Genomic DNA, 18,614 nt, shown 5'->3' with positions numbered 1-18,614 from the left:
ATATTTTTCCTCAGTCAGGAGATCTGTTCAGTCTCTGAAGATATGCTCCCTCTTGTGGTCTTTATAGTGACTAACAGGGAAAAAAGTTTCATCTGCAGGGAGTGAGTGGGTTTAATATAAATTAAGTATTTTACAGTATGTTCCTCCCCAGCCTTTTAAAATCACTATGTATTTGACTTGAGTAAAATCAGATTATTTAGTTATCACATTAAGTGCATTTTAGATTAATTTACAAAACTTTTACAGGCAGTTTTAACAATAGCTACATATTTCTGACCAATGAAATAGCTAAAACCTGCAAATAATAATAATGATGATAAATAAATAAAATAAAAATGTACTTCATTAAAGTGAATTACCACTTAACTCTCTCTCTCTCTATCTGTCTTGGTTTAGCAGAGGGTTGTGTGTGTGTGTTGTTGAATTAATAATTATATATTTCTCATGAATGTACAAAAACTTTATAGCTTATATGACTGAGGCTAGTCAACGTTGTTTGGTGGAAATGGCTGAGATGTTCTTTGGTTAGGCTACATCAACATGAAGATGAAGAACTGTTTATGTGAGATAATTGCAGTCTCTCATTTTCCTGGATAACTACATAAATATTTCCTGTCTTATCATACACTGACAAGCACAAAAAAAAAAAAAAAAAAAAAAATCTGGACAGACGGGTTTTAACGAATATCGACATTTTAACGGTCATACGGTCGTTAGCAAAACATAGGGAATTTAAACATTACTCCGTGAAACATAGTTTATTGTAGCTGAACCAGAGATGAAAAGCGCATATCTTCGGAGCAGATGACAGTGTTTCTTCACTTCCTGATGGCGAACAGGGATCGTATCTGGTGAGTTTAGCCGAAATCTTTAGCTTTTGTTCCCAAATACACTCGCAGGAGATAGACTTTTCACTATGCCTGAGTGGAAGACACGTAACGGGAAGTTTTGAGTCCAGTTTCAGGGTTTTACGGGAAGAGGATGCAGATATTCTGAGTATCCGCAGCGGTTCCTTGAGTCCAGAACCGGAGAACAAAGAGGTACATTCCCTGCTTTTCCAAACGAGTCCGTGTTCGTATTCAATGAAGCTGTCTGCACTGGACGTAGCGTGAAAATGTGTCAACTTTACAGTGTACATCACAGCTTGACTGTTTGCAGTGAAGGTGGGGGTGTTATACGAAAGGAAGAGGAGTAATTAAAGATGGATACATGTGGGATACGAACAGTGTTGTGATGGGAAAAGTGTGAGGAGATTTTAAAGCTCATTTCGAAACCACAAGTCTGCTAAAGCTCATTTGTCCGAGGGCATTTCTGTGATTGAGGATATGAGTGTTTGTCATGATAGTTTATTTTTGAAAGTAAGTTTCTTTATTAAGTCAGTCAGAGTCAGTCAAAATGTAACATTTCCTCCGTTATTACCTAGGGGGAAATATTCAGTTAATTTAAACATTTACCATGAAATGCTGTCACACGGTATCCGAGTAAGTGTCACAATGGAACCTGCCTGGTTTGACTTTTCAGTAAAATGTAAACAGTCAAACAATTCATCATTAAACATCATGTTCATATTTCTATGTATATGATTTAATATTTAAAATGCCAGGACAGGACAGAATTCACATTTTGTATTAAAACTTAAAAAGGCTACTGAGTCATATGTATGGTATGAACATAATAATGTGTGCAGGCTTGATTTGCCAGCTTCTGTTTGGCACCACTAGCAGGGACCTTTGCATAGAAGTGACCTCAGGTCCAAAACATTAGCCATGTGGATAACTGGCTTCATTAGTGGCTGCGGAAGAAAATGATCAGCATACAGTGCACTAACAGGTTGTTGTGTTTTCCTCAGAAATGGCTCAAGATGCCTTGTGAGACTGAGAAAACTTGCCTGCTGGCTCCACAAACATCATGTGGTAGTCACAAATATGAAATCCCAGGAATGGGAGAGGACAGGTACTAAAAGTTGCATATATATATATATATATATATATATATATATATATATATATATATATATATATATATATATATATATATACTTGATCACATTACACAAATAAACATTCTTTTTTCATATATTTTTACAATTCTAAACAATTCTTTACTGTAATATATTTTACTGACATGATATGTCTTTGTATTCCTATACTGCAGTGTTTTAGAAATGCTGAGCTACTCCAAATTCTCTGATCTGGAGACATGGCTGTGTATGCCCTCAACTTTGTTACCCAGGAGCCGGGATTCAGTTTGCTCCTTGCCTTCACCGTCCCATGAGAATGGCACTGCAGACACAGAACAAGAGTCCAGGTAACATGTTTGTGAGAGAATTTTAAGGATGGGTCTCGATAGTTCCTGTTTCTTTGTCACAGACCAGTTTGATTGCTTTTCTTAGTGTAGGCGTTTCAGTTAAGGGCAAGTTTCATATATATTCAGGAATCTCACGTTTGTGTGTGTGTGTAGGCTGTTTGCTTGGTAAGCAGTGTCTTGCTTTATCTTATAGACATGCAAAAGGATTTTTTAGATTTTGTGTAAAGACCACTTAACTGTATACTGACTATTGACAAGCAGCTAACTACTGTACACTTTTTTTGTGCAAGTTCCAAGCCTCTTCTGTGGTATCTTTCATCTCACATATTCAAATAAGTCTGACTCACATTTGCATTTTGTTTCTGTAGTTGTTAAGTAGACATGCAGTAACTGAAATAATGCATAAATAAATAAATGAAAAAAATATCATCACAGTTTTTGCAATTACTATGTTTTAAATACTGAACAAATATATGTGTGTTTATATATATATATATATATATATATTTATAAATAGTCTTGATGTTTAGTTTAGTGCAGTTGCTAGACTGCAATTCTTCCAGTGACCACATGATGTCAACATTTACACAGTGTTGGGATCTGCCAGTAAAGTCAGCTGAAGCCTAAAGGTCACACCTTATTTAAAGGTCCAATTCACGCTATTTACAAACCATTAACTGTGAGTATTGCCTCAATAGACTCCTAATTTGCTGCTTATGAATAGTTAGTAACGTAGTTGTTAAGTTTAGTAATTGGGCAATATTAGGGATGTAGAATACGGTCAAATACTAATACTAATGAACTAATCTAATAATCAGCCATTATGTTAATAATAGGCATGCTAATAAGCAACTAATTAAAACTGATAACTGGTCCCTATACTAAAATGTAACCGGCCTAATTTATTAAAAAAAAATATTTTTTAAAGGGGTCATATGATGTTGATAAAAATAACAATATTTTGTGTATTTTTATGTAATCTGTTTCTAGGTTCAAAACACACATTATTTTCCACATAATGTATATTATTGTTTCTCCTCTATGCCCGGCCTTTCTGAAACGTGTCATTTTTTACAAAGCTTATCATTCAGAAAAGCGAGGTGTGCTCTGATTCACCAAATATCCAGTGCATTGTGATTGGCCGAATGCCTCAAGCGTTTGATGGAAATGTTATGACCCTTATACTGTGATGCGTGTCCCGGTCAGAAAACTGGTACAACAAGACAAAAACAATAAAATCCATTACAAACAAGCCATTTGTTGCATCCAGTGGGGAAATAATTGCAGATTATAATGACTTATACTGTCTTTTTATGTGTTGCGTTGCATCATGCATCATAAACATAAAATCATGTCTGCATTTGTCATCAGAGAAACAAGCAACTATTCTACACTGCTCAAAACTCCCACATGTTGGGCTCTTGGGGTTTCAATAGGAAATCAAAACCAATCATGTCTTCTCAGCTACCTTTTATATGGCACTCTCAACAAAAAGCGAATCATCAAAGCACCCAAAACCATATGCTGCAAAGTAAGAACAAAAATGCAATGCATACAATGACTAAGACCAGCTAATACAGTTTTAATCCTACCTGGGGCACAAAAAGAAACTCACCGCCATTAAAGTTGATATAATCAGGCTACATTCATAAGCTGCTCTGCCATTTATTAAAAACAAAAAGCAGGGTTTCATACTGTGATGGTGTTATTACATCTCTCAGTGGAAACAAAGCATTCACTGGAAACTTCTCCTAACTTGCTACAGTTAATCAAGCCTCACAAAAGCAACACAGTCAACTCTACCATCAGATATACACTGAACTTGACTCTTGACAGACTGATGTGGCTTTTGTGTGCGCGCACGGCTGGTGCACTTCAGCTGAAGGTGCAATTTAATATTTATGCCGGGCGCTGAAGGCTCAGTGGGGCTGGTTTTTGTTTTTTTACTAGGAGCTTTCTTTTTATCCCAGAGCGATTACGTTGTTGAATTGACTATGAAAAGGCTTTAGCTATGGGAAGTCCTGGGCAAAAACTGTGGCGTTAAATCTTGCAGGTGCATTCAAGTTTAAAATGTTGCTCATTGCTCAAATGGAAACACATGGAAAATCTTTAGTAAGTTGTTTTACATGAAGAGTAGAAGTCTATGAGGGCATCATGTTTACAATGGAACGGATTGTTGAATTGTTGTTTAGAAGAAAAAAATCAGGATCATGCAAGAGAGGATCATGGAAAAGCCAAAGCTATACACTTCCTGATTCCAGGTACTGTATGTCCTCAAACAGATAGGGATATTTTTAGTCTTTTTTGTGTTTGTTTATTTGTATATCTATTTGTTATTTTTATTAAGACTGCTGCTAAATGTATTACTACGGTACATTGAAAAATATTTAATCTTCCAAATTGATCTCAATTTTTTTAAACCCATCTTGAGGTATACAGGTGCATTTCAATAAATTAGAATGTCGTGGAAAAGTTCATTTATTAACTCAAATTGTGAAACTCTTGTATTAAATAAATTCATTTTAACTGTAAAGTAGTATCTGTAAATTATTTTGTGATATACAAAAACTGGTGAAACTGGAAAATCATTTAATGTAGTTTTCTGGTAAAATACTAATGAATGTTACTTTTTGGAGGTAAAAAACAACAAGTCATCTTATGATCTACAGTTTATAAACTGTATATAAAAAAGAAAAAAATTATTATATGTGATTTTATAATGGGTGTTAGTATATTTTAAATATTATTATTATTATTTGTAAATTGCAGTTTTAAACTTTAATATGTAAAGGTTGTTCTGTTAAGTATTTTACATTTTGTAAAATAATTATTCTGGCAACCACAGCTGCCATTTTATTCTGTAATGTTGACAGTGTTTTTTTTTTTTTTTTACAGCGTAGAACACAATGTACTCAAACTAAGCATTAAATGTACTCATAATTTTGTCTATACAGCTTGATGTGTATAATATAATGCTTCAAAATACTCTCTCATTTTGTTTACACACACATTTTTCAAAACTGTAATTCCCTTCTTTTTCTGACATACAGCTGAAAGCATTGATTGGTATGGAAATAAAACATGCGTTTATCCCTGCTGTTATGACATGCTGTGCGGTACGGGGGAGCTCCATTGTGATCGTGAAAACATCACACTGTGACAGCTAATTATAGTGGAGGGACAGCAGAAATGAAATCTCTTTTGTTCCACAGGCCCCTGGAGAACGAGTCTATCCATCTGAGCCAGTGCCAGGAGAGGGAAACCCATCTATTGCCAGTTTCAGCCGCCCCTCAGTCCTCGTCGCCCCTGCGGACCACCTCAACTCCTCTGCCCAAGCCCACCAGAGACTCCTGTCAAGGTGGCGTGAGTGTGAGGAAACGCCGGCGCCTGGCAGCCAGCCCCGGAGGACTGCACTGGGACGCATCAGGTATGCCAATCACAAACTGCATCCATTCATCACAGTCCCCAATACCAACTCCTCTCCAAAACCCTTTTGGCTCTCAGTATGTATAATTGTGCCAGTGCTGTGGGTTGAAACCTTTTTCAAAAAAGTACATATGTGTAGTTTTTCAGTGTCTGAGTTTGAGGAACCACATTTGGAGGTCTTGTGGTTCCTGAATGGATTGATTTCTCATTTCGCTATTTTTTGCCAGGCATTGATGTTTGTTTTTATTTGCTTGATTGCCTGCTACATCAAGCAATTTGCACAGTTTGACATACATATTTGTGAAATTCGAGGGCGAAGGCTCTCTGCAAAATTAATGACTCGAGTAATCTGGCTAATTGCTTCTGCTGAGAGTGATACTCTCACTGTGTTTGCTGCAATTACCAATAGTAAATGGCTGATGCTGTGGAATACTGTAGGCACTGTATATGAAATGGTAATTTATTTTTGCATATCTTTTGACATATATTGTGTTATTTTATATCCACTACAAAGCACATCCAAATGAAAACCAAATAGATGAGACCCAGCAATTAACCCTGTGCTGAAAATACTCTGCCTAATTTGGTGTTAAAAATTGCTAGTAAATCTTTCATTGTGCCGTGTTATTATCTAATCTTGGTTTAAACCTTTTTTTGTCAGCATTTCTTTCAATTAGCGCAGGTTTTGTATTTGTTTTTGGAAGTTATCGGTCGTAGGCCTCAATAGTCTGAACTAATGCACCTTAGATTTTGAGTGCCAATAAATGGTAATAATTTTTAAAATAATGGTAAAAACAGTCACTTAAAAAAGTTATGCAACTGAGATGCATAAACTCATATCAATGATTCCGATGATAAATCTGAGTCTAAAAATAAACACAAAACCTGTCTTAATTAAAATAAAAGTTAATTAAAAAAAATGAATAGCAAGTACAGTTGGCATTTTTGAACAGGAACACCACAAGTGTAAAAAGGTGGGTAAAAAAATTCCCAAAAGTTATAAAAATTATAAAATTGTTTGGAAAATTGTTATAACCTGTGTGAATAAAATAAGTTTTAGTCCAATGTTATAAAATTAACTAGCAAAAAGAAAAATGGAACATACAGATTAAAGCAATTTTTTAAAAACAAAGAATATTTTACAGAACATATGAAAGTATGTGTTTCATATTAGTGTTTTAACTAACCTCATCCAGTGCTAGAGTTCATGCTGTTATGCTGGCACTGTCATTAGTGCTCATGTTGTATGTGAAAATGACTCCTAATTGCAGGTTTATTTGTGGCTCTGCCCTAGTAGTGGTGAACCTTTGGATGGCATAATGAGCAATTCAGTTTACATGGATTTGTCAAGGAAAACAACATTTCCTGGTATCGAGAGATGAAGAAGAGGCAGTGATATTTATTTAGTCACTCTCCAACCCCACCTACCCTTCAAAAGAGTGTTATCACTATCTTTAGGGGTGGTACGGAATGGCGGGAAATGACTTTTGTTAATACCATAAACAGCTCGGCCTATCTCTGGAAGAGCGTATGACTGGTATGTAAACAGTGGATGGTGTTACTGGGCACTTGGAAGATTGTTAAAGAGTTTGTTCACCATAAAATGTAAATTCTGTCATCATTTACTCTCCTTTATGTCATTCCAAACACCACTTTATTTCTTCCAGGGAAGATGAAAGGAGAAAATATTCACACTTTTCTCCTTACAATGAACACGGCCTTTGGAATGACATGAGGATGAGTTAACCCCTTAACTGTCACTCATATTTTTGAACATTGACTTTGTAGTGCACGATCCAAACTTAAATTTGTATAATTCATGACTGAAAACATTTTGTAACATGATATTGATGTACCATTTACATGGTAATGCAATGTGTGATTTTAAAATGGGTTTTAAAGGATGAATTTTGAGATTTTAAGTTTTCAGTTGATATGTAATTTCTCATGATTTATAAAATGTGATCGAGAAAAAGTTTTTTTAACAAAGGTCAAAATTCCTGTTATAATGTAGATTTTTGAGGGTTCACTCTTGTCATAAATTCATCTATTACTTTTCCTAAATAATTTTTAACAAAAAACGTTGATAAAATATATATTTGGGAGTCTTAGATCTTTCCAACGATATATAGTTTGTCAAGATTAGATTAGATTTAATTGTAATATAGTGAAGTAAATGTAGGCGTCCCACAGAGCGGACGGATGACAGTTAATAGGTTAATAATGACAGAATTATGAGTTTATAATGCCATACTACTAGCATACTTCTCTTACTATTGCTACAGTAAATAGAATGTACTGTATATACAGTGTACACAGTGTGCAGATTTTATGTATTTATGGATTGTGCAGATAATCCACATTTACCACGATGAGCATTTCTTAGGTTAGTAGTGTAACTAAATGTTATTATATATATATATATATATATATATATATATATATATATATATATATATATATATATATATATATATATATATATATATGTGTGTGTGTGTGTGTGCGTGTGTGTGTGTGCGTGCGTGTGTGTGTGTATATAATTGACTTACTAAATTTGCAGTACAGTGAAACAGTAATATAAAACAATTTATAATGCCATTTATAATGTGTAACTTGTAAGAATGTAATACTTTTATTCAACAAGAATGCCATAAATGTCTCAAAAGTGACATTTATAATGTTACAAAAAATGTATATTTTAAATAAATACTTGTTTTCTGACAACAGCAAAAAAAGTATCATGGATTCCAAAGAAATCTTAAGCAGCACAACTGTTTTTAACCTTGATAAGTCTATTAGAATGATTTCTGAAGCATCATGACAACTGAAGACTGGAATAATGACTTTGCTATCACAGGGAATACATTAGATTTCAGAATACAGTTATTTTAAATTGCAATAACATTTCACAATATTACTGTTTTTACTGTTTATTTGTTTAAATAATACATGCAGCCTGGGTAAGCATAAGAGCTTCTTTCAAAAACACTGATGCATTTTGACAATCTCAAACTTTTGAATGGTAATGTGATCTTTCAGTATATACTGCATAAAATACAGCTGACAGTAGACTAGTGCTCCATTCTGAACTTATATGTGATCAAATGTAAGTTAAGTTTGATTCAGTGTACTTAGCAGAGAAAACATCATTCAGTAAAAGTTTTTTTTAGGACAAGCTTTATCAGATTCAAAGATTTGCAAAACATCAGCCTAGCCATGCTGTTGTAAGCATGATGTAAACAACGATAGTGTTTTCCACACCTTTATCTGGTTTGTAATAGTGACTGTTTTCCGTACCTAAATTCACCTTTGGGCTAAAAGTGAAAGACATGAAAAAGAAAGTGTTGATGTGATGCCCCTCTAGGGATCATGGGATTGTTTCTACAGAAGTGTTGAGTACACATATTGATGTCAGCAGTGGCGTCAGAATCAATATTTTATCCAAAGAGCTCCAATGGGTGCTGGGTGTTATCTTCCTATAATGACACCATCATGTGTAACAGAATGAGTGCTGCGGGAGGATTGTTTTCAGCTACTGGGTTCTCTGTTTTTACCTGGGGACGTGAGATTCAGCCTTAATGTACTAAATGATACAATCAGTGTTAGATAACCCCTGTGTACAGGGAAGCGCTTAATGACACAAGCGGGAAATTATAGCTAAAAGGGGTCGTCTGGGTGAAAGCAGTTAAGTCATTCATTCATTTGTTCATTCATAAAGTCTTTTCAGAAAGTTTTTTTCATTATTTGTTGATATTACTTTGGTATGAAAAATCTCAGATTATCTTATAAGAATGAATTTCTTGTATGTTTCTTTTATGTTATATAGGAAACTATATTGGTGTAAACTAAATTACATAAAAACACTGATTCTAAAATAAAGAATCGGTCTATGAAGAATCAGTAAAGATTTTTACATTGTTTTCTAATAAATGTCAAATTATGTCAAATCACAGTATCCACAAAAATATTTTGCAGCACAGCTGTTTTAAACATTGATAATCATGAATAAATAGTTTCTTGAGCACCAAATAGAAAAAATATTAAAATAATTTTTGAAGGATTATGTGAAGACCGGAGGCATGGCTATTGAAATTTAAGCTTTTACATCAAAGCCATAAATTAAATGTTATTATATTACAATAGTGTGCAGTGTGCAGTGCACTGCCCCAGTCATCCAGTAGAGGTCACAATTGCATTTGAGCTTGGACACATAACTGAACAGAAGCCGTGTCGGTTGTCCCGAAGAGATGATTGAGAAGCAAACAATAGAGTATTTGTGTTTTTTCTAACCACAGCTGTATTAAATTTAAATTCCATCATTTCTGAGCTTGTAGGGCAGTAGAAATTCAGCCATTTTTTACCGAACCTTTCATTTCCCATTAAAATGTCATTTGTCATTCAAACTGTAGCCGATGATTAACCACACAGCAGTGTTTCAGCATTAAATGGAATTGTAGCAACTTTGAGTACTGTGATGTCAGATGATTTGCAAGTGCCAACTATGAATATTACTATTGATTTGTTCCTGATGTGTGGTTACTTTTGTTAATTGAAAAAACAATTAACATTTGATTATGTCCCATAATCCTTTGCCCAGTCTCATCAGCACTCATTGTTTGCACCTGTGTCTCATTTACCTTGTTAGCTCACCTTATAAAATCCTGGTTCTCTCTGTCTTTCTTCGTTAAGTCTTCTGTGTGTGGGCAGCTGCATTTCTTAGCCTTTTATCCTTGTTCGCTTGTTTATTTGTCTTCATTATGTGGACTGCTTATTGTGTTCAACCTAAAACCTGTTTTGACTACAATTGTGGATTATCCCTACTATAAACTTCTGCACATGGATCCTCAGCCGTCATGTCTTTGTGCAGTTTTGTGGCAAATAATAGTAGTGAAGTAATGAATAAAACATTTTGAAATTATTTGCAATTTTACAAGACTGAAATAGTATTTTCTTGAAAAATGTACTCCAATGATCTTTGTCTCATTTATAAAATGATATACTGTGTCCATAATTCTGTATGCATTATGTGATGTCCCAGCAGATCATGATTCTTGGTCATATCTCCCAACTAACCTGCACATTATCAGCAGATTTGTTGCCAAACTTTTACTAGAATGGTTAATAAAGATATTGTCTTCCTCTAATGGGCCCGGATGACATGCTGTGTGGCTTTTGGCAAGAAGTATGGCCTTCCCGATGAATGCCAGCATCTCTTTACCCACTGCTTTTGAGGATGAGGAAGATTGAACCCAAATGGTTGTCATGGAAACTGTGATCATTAGCACCAGATGTGGTTTGTTTTAAAGTCTTAAGATTCTTCTCACGTGTTAAATTTATTTGGACGCTGTGTTAAATTACTCTTATCAAATGCTTTACTCTCAGCTGTGCTTGAAAGACAGCCTCAGCGCTTCATCAACATGCATACGTCCTTGTGTCCATCCATGGGTGCTTTTCAGACATAATGGGTAATTGGACAAATTAGATCAGTCCCATAATTTGTGTTTTGATCGCTTATTTGACTTTAAAGTGGGGTTGTTCTGTAAAAAATGCTTTGCAGACTCATTCAATTTGTTAGTGCGCTCACCCCTGGAGCCAAACTCAAGCTGTAGGAGGTTTTACAAATAATGTCACCGCCGCTGATGTGATATAACATCTTCACATAACACCGAGCTGCTTGGTTATGAGTCTTTGTTGAACCCAGACTCCTGGGATTAAATCTCAAACCTCTTTACTGTGTTAGTGACTCATCAGTATAAATATAAAGATTCAACTGCTAACACAGGTATGGATATCTAAATGGTTGGCATTGTAATATATTGTTTTAATAATGTAGTTTGCATGTCAGATAGCAATATGGTGTGTGGAAATGCTGTGAAGGCATCAAAGCAGATGGTATGCATACTGTAGATGCGAGCTCATAATGTGAAAATAATTTCTAGCTGCGCTAGCCAGAGCACCACAGGAATCTGTCGTCAGGGACCAGTGAAGGAACTTGATATGGTTCAATTGGACACATGACACACACACATACGCTGCTCCCATCAGTCCAGGTTTCATTCTGCTACAGTCACCATCATTTCCATAGCAATGCGCTAACAAAGTTAGTCTACAGTATTTGTTTGACAAGTGAGATTATATAATGTATGACTGTAGCGTGCAATTCACACTTGGATTGACACCTGGGTAACTAATAAGAGTTGTTGAATAGCATAAAATGCTGAGGTGTTCAGTGGATTATTTGTGGATTTGTCAATGGAACACATGGATTTCCAGTAATTGGGCTATTTCAGTTGTTCTTGGCAGTTGGTATTGCTTGCAGTATCTTGGAGAATATGAAATTATATAAAATGATAATTTTAAAACTATGGGGTATGGATGTTTCTTCAAATGTGGGCAAGAAAACAATCTGAAAAAGAAGTGTTTCTACACAATGTCATTTTACAAATCTCAAATTACAGTATGCATTGTGTCTAATAGCATTCTGTGCAGAAAATGACATTTTAAACTTCATCATAAAATGGACTTATACTGTATGACCTGCTTGTATGTCATTGGAAAAAAAAACACCCATGAATCAAAGTATTACTCTCTGATACTATTACTGTGCTGTGCTACAGTGTTTGGTGCTTCTCTCTATTGACCGTCTGCATTTATGTGGCTTGTTGATTGTTTTCACAAGCTGGCATCATATACTGCATTTGAGCTTGGTTATCAAAATGTTCCAGATTTTGTCTGGACACCATTCAAATTCATTACAGATGCAAAACATAGTGGATTGTAGCTGTAAAACGGAATTCATAAATGTTTATTTGACATCTTCAGAGGATGTTTTCTTCACAACAGGCGAGGTCTTCATGCAGTTTTAATTGTAAGGGGAGGACATGAAACCATGCAATGTGTTGCCCAGTGGATAAAGAGCAAGAACTGCTGCTCACCAGCTGATATACAGAGAAACCAAACACCCCTCTTACAAACCTAGAAACATATGGTGCATGTGTGTGTTTACATTATAAGCCTCCAGTTTACAAGAACTGCTTCATTAGATCATCAGGATACTACACTTTTAATTTTACTTAAGGTGAAAGTGAAATTTTTAGCCATTCGATTTATGTGGTACAATAGGTGGTAATAATATTTTTTTTTACATCATGTTCTTTACTATGATGTTGTTACAGACATGACTCACTAGAGAATCATTGGGAAGATGCTTTATCAGAGCATTTAAAATGAAGTGAGAGCATGGGCTATTTAAAATGGTTAGAACGTTCTATTCATATTTCTTCTTATTGAAGTGATTTCTCATTTATACAAAATTCTATCTCATCGCTGCTGTTTTCTACACTGTTTAGGCCTAAATTTAAGATTTATGTATTTGAAATGCATATCTAATTCCCATCCATTTTGATTACACAGTTTTAACATAAACTAATAAACTTATATTTGTCAGTTATATATATGTAAATCCACTAAAATTGTGGAATAAGCAATATTCAGTTAATTAAAATGTATGGGATCGAATGAAATTGTATTTATTGATGATAAATATATAGTTTAAACCTGGTTGTTCTGTATAAACTTATTCAGTTTTTTCGTAACGTTGTCTTACCTGTTTCATTTATGTAAGGAAGCTAGTTTCTGCCACAAAATATAAATATAATAAATGCAACTTTTATCTCGCTATTCCGACTATTTTCTTGGAATTCTGAGTTTCCATTTCACAATGCTGAGCTTATATTTTGAAATTCTGAGTTTATATTTTATCAGTTCTGACTTTTTTTTTGTTTGTTCTCATAACTGAAAAAAGTTTGAATTGTGAGATAAAAAGTTGCAATTACACCTTTTTTTAGGTTTATTATTATTATTATTATTTTTATTCCATGGCCAAAACAGGCCTCCATATGTACTGTATGTACATCACATTAAGCTTACAGTATGTTAAGACTGTTTAAAAAGATGTGAAGTTTAAATGCAATTCATATACATAGATCCTAAATGGAGGCCTAAATATTTTTGTGAACACAAACACTTCAAAATGTGTGTTCTTGTGAGGAGAGGTTTTGGTCCTATCCTCATTCTCCGGTGTTTTCTTTCTCTCTGGGTGTCAGCTATCACTTGAAGTGTCTGTTTCTCTCTTTCAGGGTCAGTGCTGCGTGACCATGACCGAGGGGAGACGTCGTCACTGTCGGAAGTGAAACGCTTTCCTCGGAGTGTGGATTCAGAGAGCCGGGTCCCAGAGCCTTGGAGGGATATAGTGCCTCTTAGGAAGACCATATCCATCGATGACCGCCTTTTCCAGCAAACGCCTAGAGAACATCACAGACTCCTCAGCCGAATAGAGAGGGGCAAGAAGAAACTCAGGAACATTAATGTGAGTGGAAGAGCTGTTTCATATAGCTGTCAAATAGAGCTCAGCTTAGGAAATTTCATATTGCTCCTATATATAAATGTGCCCTTCGTTGCTTGTTTTAGCAATGACTTGTTTAAGGACATTTCTTAGCATATCTATCTTTGTAGGCAGATATTGATGTAGTGCATACAGTGTTTCGACAGTTTCACAGCTGCTGAGCTTTTGCCATGAGGTTCTTCATAGACGTTCAGTTGTGTAACAGTTCAAAAAAGAGGTACGCTTGCACAGAATTCATCCTGGAGTTTGATCATTGCTGTCTATTCAGCGAACACTCATCTGTCATCCTACACCAGTGAGTCAGTGCTTTGAGGACGCACTGCCTTGTAACCTTACATTAGGGACTTTTGCAGAACATGAATTCCATATGCATAAATTTGCTGTAGTAAAGAAGCTGCATCTGCAGTTCTGAGAAAGCTGGTGTGTATATAAATATAGATTTTAAGAAGGCATAGATAAAGAAGTATTTATGAAGTATTAGGCTTTTATGTGCTGGTCTCAGATAATCATGGCCATGAATAAACAAACAAGTCTGCACATTTCTAGCTTCTCGGAATGGATGGTTATGGATTATGGGTGGATTGCATCAAACTTTACCTTTTTTAAAACTCATTACTGAAGCACATGATTCAGCACAACTTGGGGTCATTTACTGACAACAAAGTCCTTTATAAATTGGAAAAAAAAAAGTGAAAAAATACAAACATTTTGATCATGAGGCATCTATCAGAAGTTGGATCCCTCTGGGTGGAGCGTGGCTTATTAATATTTTACAACCTCCAAGAGAACACTAAATAGTAGGGGTGTAACGGTACGTGTATTCGTACCGGACCGTTTCAGTACAGGGTTTTCGATACGGTGCACGTGTGTACCGAATGCAATATTTTGATTGCGGAACATAGGTACATTTTGTGCCTTTACACACCAGAATCTTGCCTGACGCGGCACTGGCTCGCTGCTGCTACTGTAGGTGACATAGAGGGAGGCCACCGAGGCGCCGACAGACCAGGATCTTGTCTTCACAACAACAATATCTATACTTCATGTTGGTCATAAATATAAAGCCTACTGATAAAGGACACCGTCAACAGTATTGACGGTAAAATAGACTATGTTTGACAGGTGCAATATGCCAGTGTTTCACCGGCCTAAGGTTTTCAAAAGGCATCACGCGAGTGTGAACATCACTACAACTAGGAAAAAAACGATTGTAATTCAAACGCCGCTCCCGTCGGCATTTAAACAGACTTTACACTTTGGAAAAGTTATATATATTTTTTAAATATGAGCAGGCCTACAAGCTGGGATTGGTAATGCTGCACTGTAATCATAGTTATTTATTTATATTTTGCATTATATTTTATTATATGATATTGGTTTGAGACTGAGAATATTTTATTTAGTGGAGAACTTTGCAGCAGTATTTTATTTCTTATACTTTTTTATTTTTTTATATATTTTATTAAAAAGTATTTAATACAAATTGTTAAAAAAAGTTTATAGTAATAAACAACCTACAGTTTAATGTTTGCATTTCTTTCCCTTACTGTACCGAAAATTAACCGAACCGTGACTTTAAAACCGAGGTACGTACCGAACCGTGATTGTTGCGTACCGTTACACCCCTACTAAATAGATAAATGTTTCTAATAAAACTAGAAGTATTAGAATTCATATAATCAAGGTGAAAGCAACAATCAAGGATTTAATTCAGTATTCTACATTACAAAGAAGATATAAAATATCTCACATGGGGAAAGGTGAATAATTCTTTTTTTACATTTTTGAATTTGTTCATTTATTTATCATCTTATTATTTATGTTTCATTATTATTTATTGTTTCAAAATAATTTTCCTTTTATTAAAAAAAAAACTATTTTAATAAATATTTAAAGCCATTAAAAAGTTTACATTTATATATTTTTGAACTTGCTTATATACACAAATCTTTGAACGAACTGTTTCACTACAATGAATGTACCTTAATATTACTTTAGATGCTATAGAGGGCAGTCTTGAGCATGCACCTTGGGCAAAAAGGCCACAGCAATTCAAGACTAGTGTGCTTAAACAGCAATGCTGTGTTTTTGTGTAAAAAATCTCTACATTTTGGTAAAAGTAGCTTGTTATTGGAGACGTTAGTCTTTTTTTAGAACTCATGCTACAGCCGTTCTAAGAAAATACTTTTCCATGGTTCAAAATCTCACAATTCACAAATCATCCAGAAATTAGTGTGCTTATCTCAGGAAGGAAATCATGCAGTTCATCATAATGCAGATAAAAAATGAATACTGTGTATTACTGTATATTGTGAGGTATTGGATCCTACTGCACATCAACAAAGCTGAACATCAGTATGGTGTGTGGAAATGCCGTGAAGGCATCAAAGCAGATGGTATGCATAGATGCGAGCTTATAATGTGAAAATAATTTCTAGCTGCGCTAGCCAGAGCACCACAGGAATCTGTCGTCAGGGACCAGTCAAGGAACTTGATATGGTTCAATTGGACACATGACACACACACAGACGCTGCTCCCATCAGTTCAGGTTTCATTCTGCTACAGTCACCATCGTTTCCATAGCAATCAATGAATGAAGTTGGATTCTTAGTGTGTTTCAAAGTCAGATTACGTAACGTTTTAATGGTGTAGCATGCAAGACATAATTGCATTGAGGCCCTGGTCTTAAAGAACTTAAAGAATCTTTGAAATACATAATATTCTGAGATTTTTACTGCTTGTTTGTGAGTTGTTGAGTGGAAAACAAGTGTCCAATAATTGGTCTGTTTTAAGGGAAAATGTATTATGATTTACTTTTGGTAACACTTTAGAATAGGAAACACTTGTTAACTATTAACTACGAAATTTCTCTCAATAAATTCTTAATTTGCTGCTTATTAATAGTTAATTAGGTAGTTGTTAGGTTTATGTATTGGGTAAGATTAGGCATGTAGAATAAGGTCAAGTGGAATAAGGCATTAATATGTTCTTAATTAGCACTAATACATGGCTAATAATCTAGTAATATGCATGCTAATAAGCAACTAATAGGTGTTACCTATTCTAAAGTGTTACCACTCAAACTATTGCAGTCTGCCGGCCATATAATGTAAGCGGATGAGAATCACGGCTTTGAGAGTCATAAAACATACACAAACAAAACCAAATGAAACCCTGTGGCTCATGATGATACGTTAGTGATGTTATGTTCTGTGCCTGAGCATGTGTCAAGAAATCCTGGCAGTTTTCAGTGAAGGGTGTATAGAGGCTTGTATCACTTTAGAGCAATGATGTCACTGATGACATCTGAAGCCTCAACTGGTCTGACTGATTCAGGAAGCTGTTCAAATGTTGTAAATTCATAGTGCTCTGTCCTGTTAAACCCAGCCACTTTCCAGTTTTAGATTAATAATATTGCCCTTCCTGCCTATTATGAGCAAAGAATTGATTTACACATATTTGATAGCCCCATTCATTTCAAGCCAACATGTTTATTACACAGTTATTACATTTAAATTAAGTCATTTAGCAGACGCTTTTATTCAAAGCGACTTACAAATGAGGACAATGGAATCAATGACCATCATGGCCTCCTAACAGGAACACTGTATAATCCATTTGCACATTGAAATATTTTTTTCTATGCACTTTACTGTCCATTGCAATACTGTAAATTATGTTCATAGTTCTGCCTATAGTGTACATACACTTTTACATAGCCCATCTGTATAGTATGTTCATAGTACACCTATCTGTATATCGTGCTTATAGTATTTAATATCTGTAAATTATGTCCATAATACTTACCTGTATAGTTATTGTACATATTATAGACCTTTATTCTGTACTTACTGCTTATTGCACTTCTGGTTAGATGCTAACTGCATTTCGTTGCCTTGTACCTACATGTGCAGTGACAATAAAGTTGAATCTAATCTAATCTAATCTAACAATTCCTATATCTACTGATTGGCTTCATCACTCTGTCTCCTCTCCACCAGTAAGCTGGTGTGTGGTGGGCGTTGTTGCGCACTATGGCTGCCAGCACATCATCCAGGTGGATGCTGCACACTGGTGGTGGATGAGGAGATACCCCCTGACAATGTAAAGCACTTTGAGTGCTTAGAAAAGCGCTATATAAATTTAAGGAATTATTATTATTATTCATATTATTAGAAGAGTTTGTTTCTTTATCGAAACAAGTTTGTAGAAATGTATCATATTATATTACTTGCTCATCCATGGATCATCTGCAGTGAATGGGTGCCGTCAGTCCAAACAGCTGATAAAACAATAATCACAATAATCCACAGATAATCAACATGACTCCAGTCCATCAATTATGTTTTGTGAAGAAAATAATATTGGATTATTGCGATCCATCAAGACATTTTATACTTTTTTTTTTTAAACAAACCATTGTTTCCGACTAGAATACAAGTCCTTTATACATAATATTGTTTTCTCTAGTGT

General features: G+C 35.0%; 1 protein-coding gene across 1 annotated transcript in view; it reads left to right on the top strand.

The window, feature by feature from the left end:
* Positions 1-490: 490 nt before the first annotated feature.
* Positions 491-18,614, top strand: part of LOC113073763 (ankyrin repeat and fibronectin type-III domain-containing protein 1-like) — a 75,444-nt gene continuing 57,320 nt past the window's right edge. The window contains exons 1-6 of the mRNA XM_026246516.1: positions 491-851; positions 959-1,040; positions 1,850-1,953; positions 2,155-2,307; positions 5,520-5,734; positions 13,875-14,104. Of these exons, the coding sequence (XP_026102301.1) occupies positions 805-851; positions 959-1,040; positions 1,850-1,953; positions 2,155-2,307; positions 5,520-5,734; positions 13,875-14,104 (831 nt within the window). The 5' untranslated portion in view covers positions 491-804. The remainder of the gene's footprint in view (positions 852-958; positions 1,041-1,849; positions 1,954-2,154; positions 2,308-5,519; positions 5,735-13,874; positions 14,105-18,614) is intronic.

Source organism: Carassius auratus, unplaced genomic scaffold (genome assembly GCF_003368295.1).
Source record: "Carassius auratus strain Wakin unplaced genomic scaffold, ASM336829v1 scaf_tig00012847, whole genome shotgun sequence".
In the NCBI taxonomy this organism is placed as follows: Eukaryota; Metazoa; Chordata; class Actinopteri; order Cypriniformes; family Cyprinidae; genus Carassius; species Carassius auratus.
This window is presented reverse-complemented; position numbering and strand designations above follow the sequence as displayed.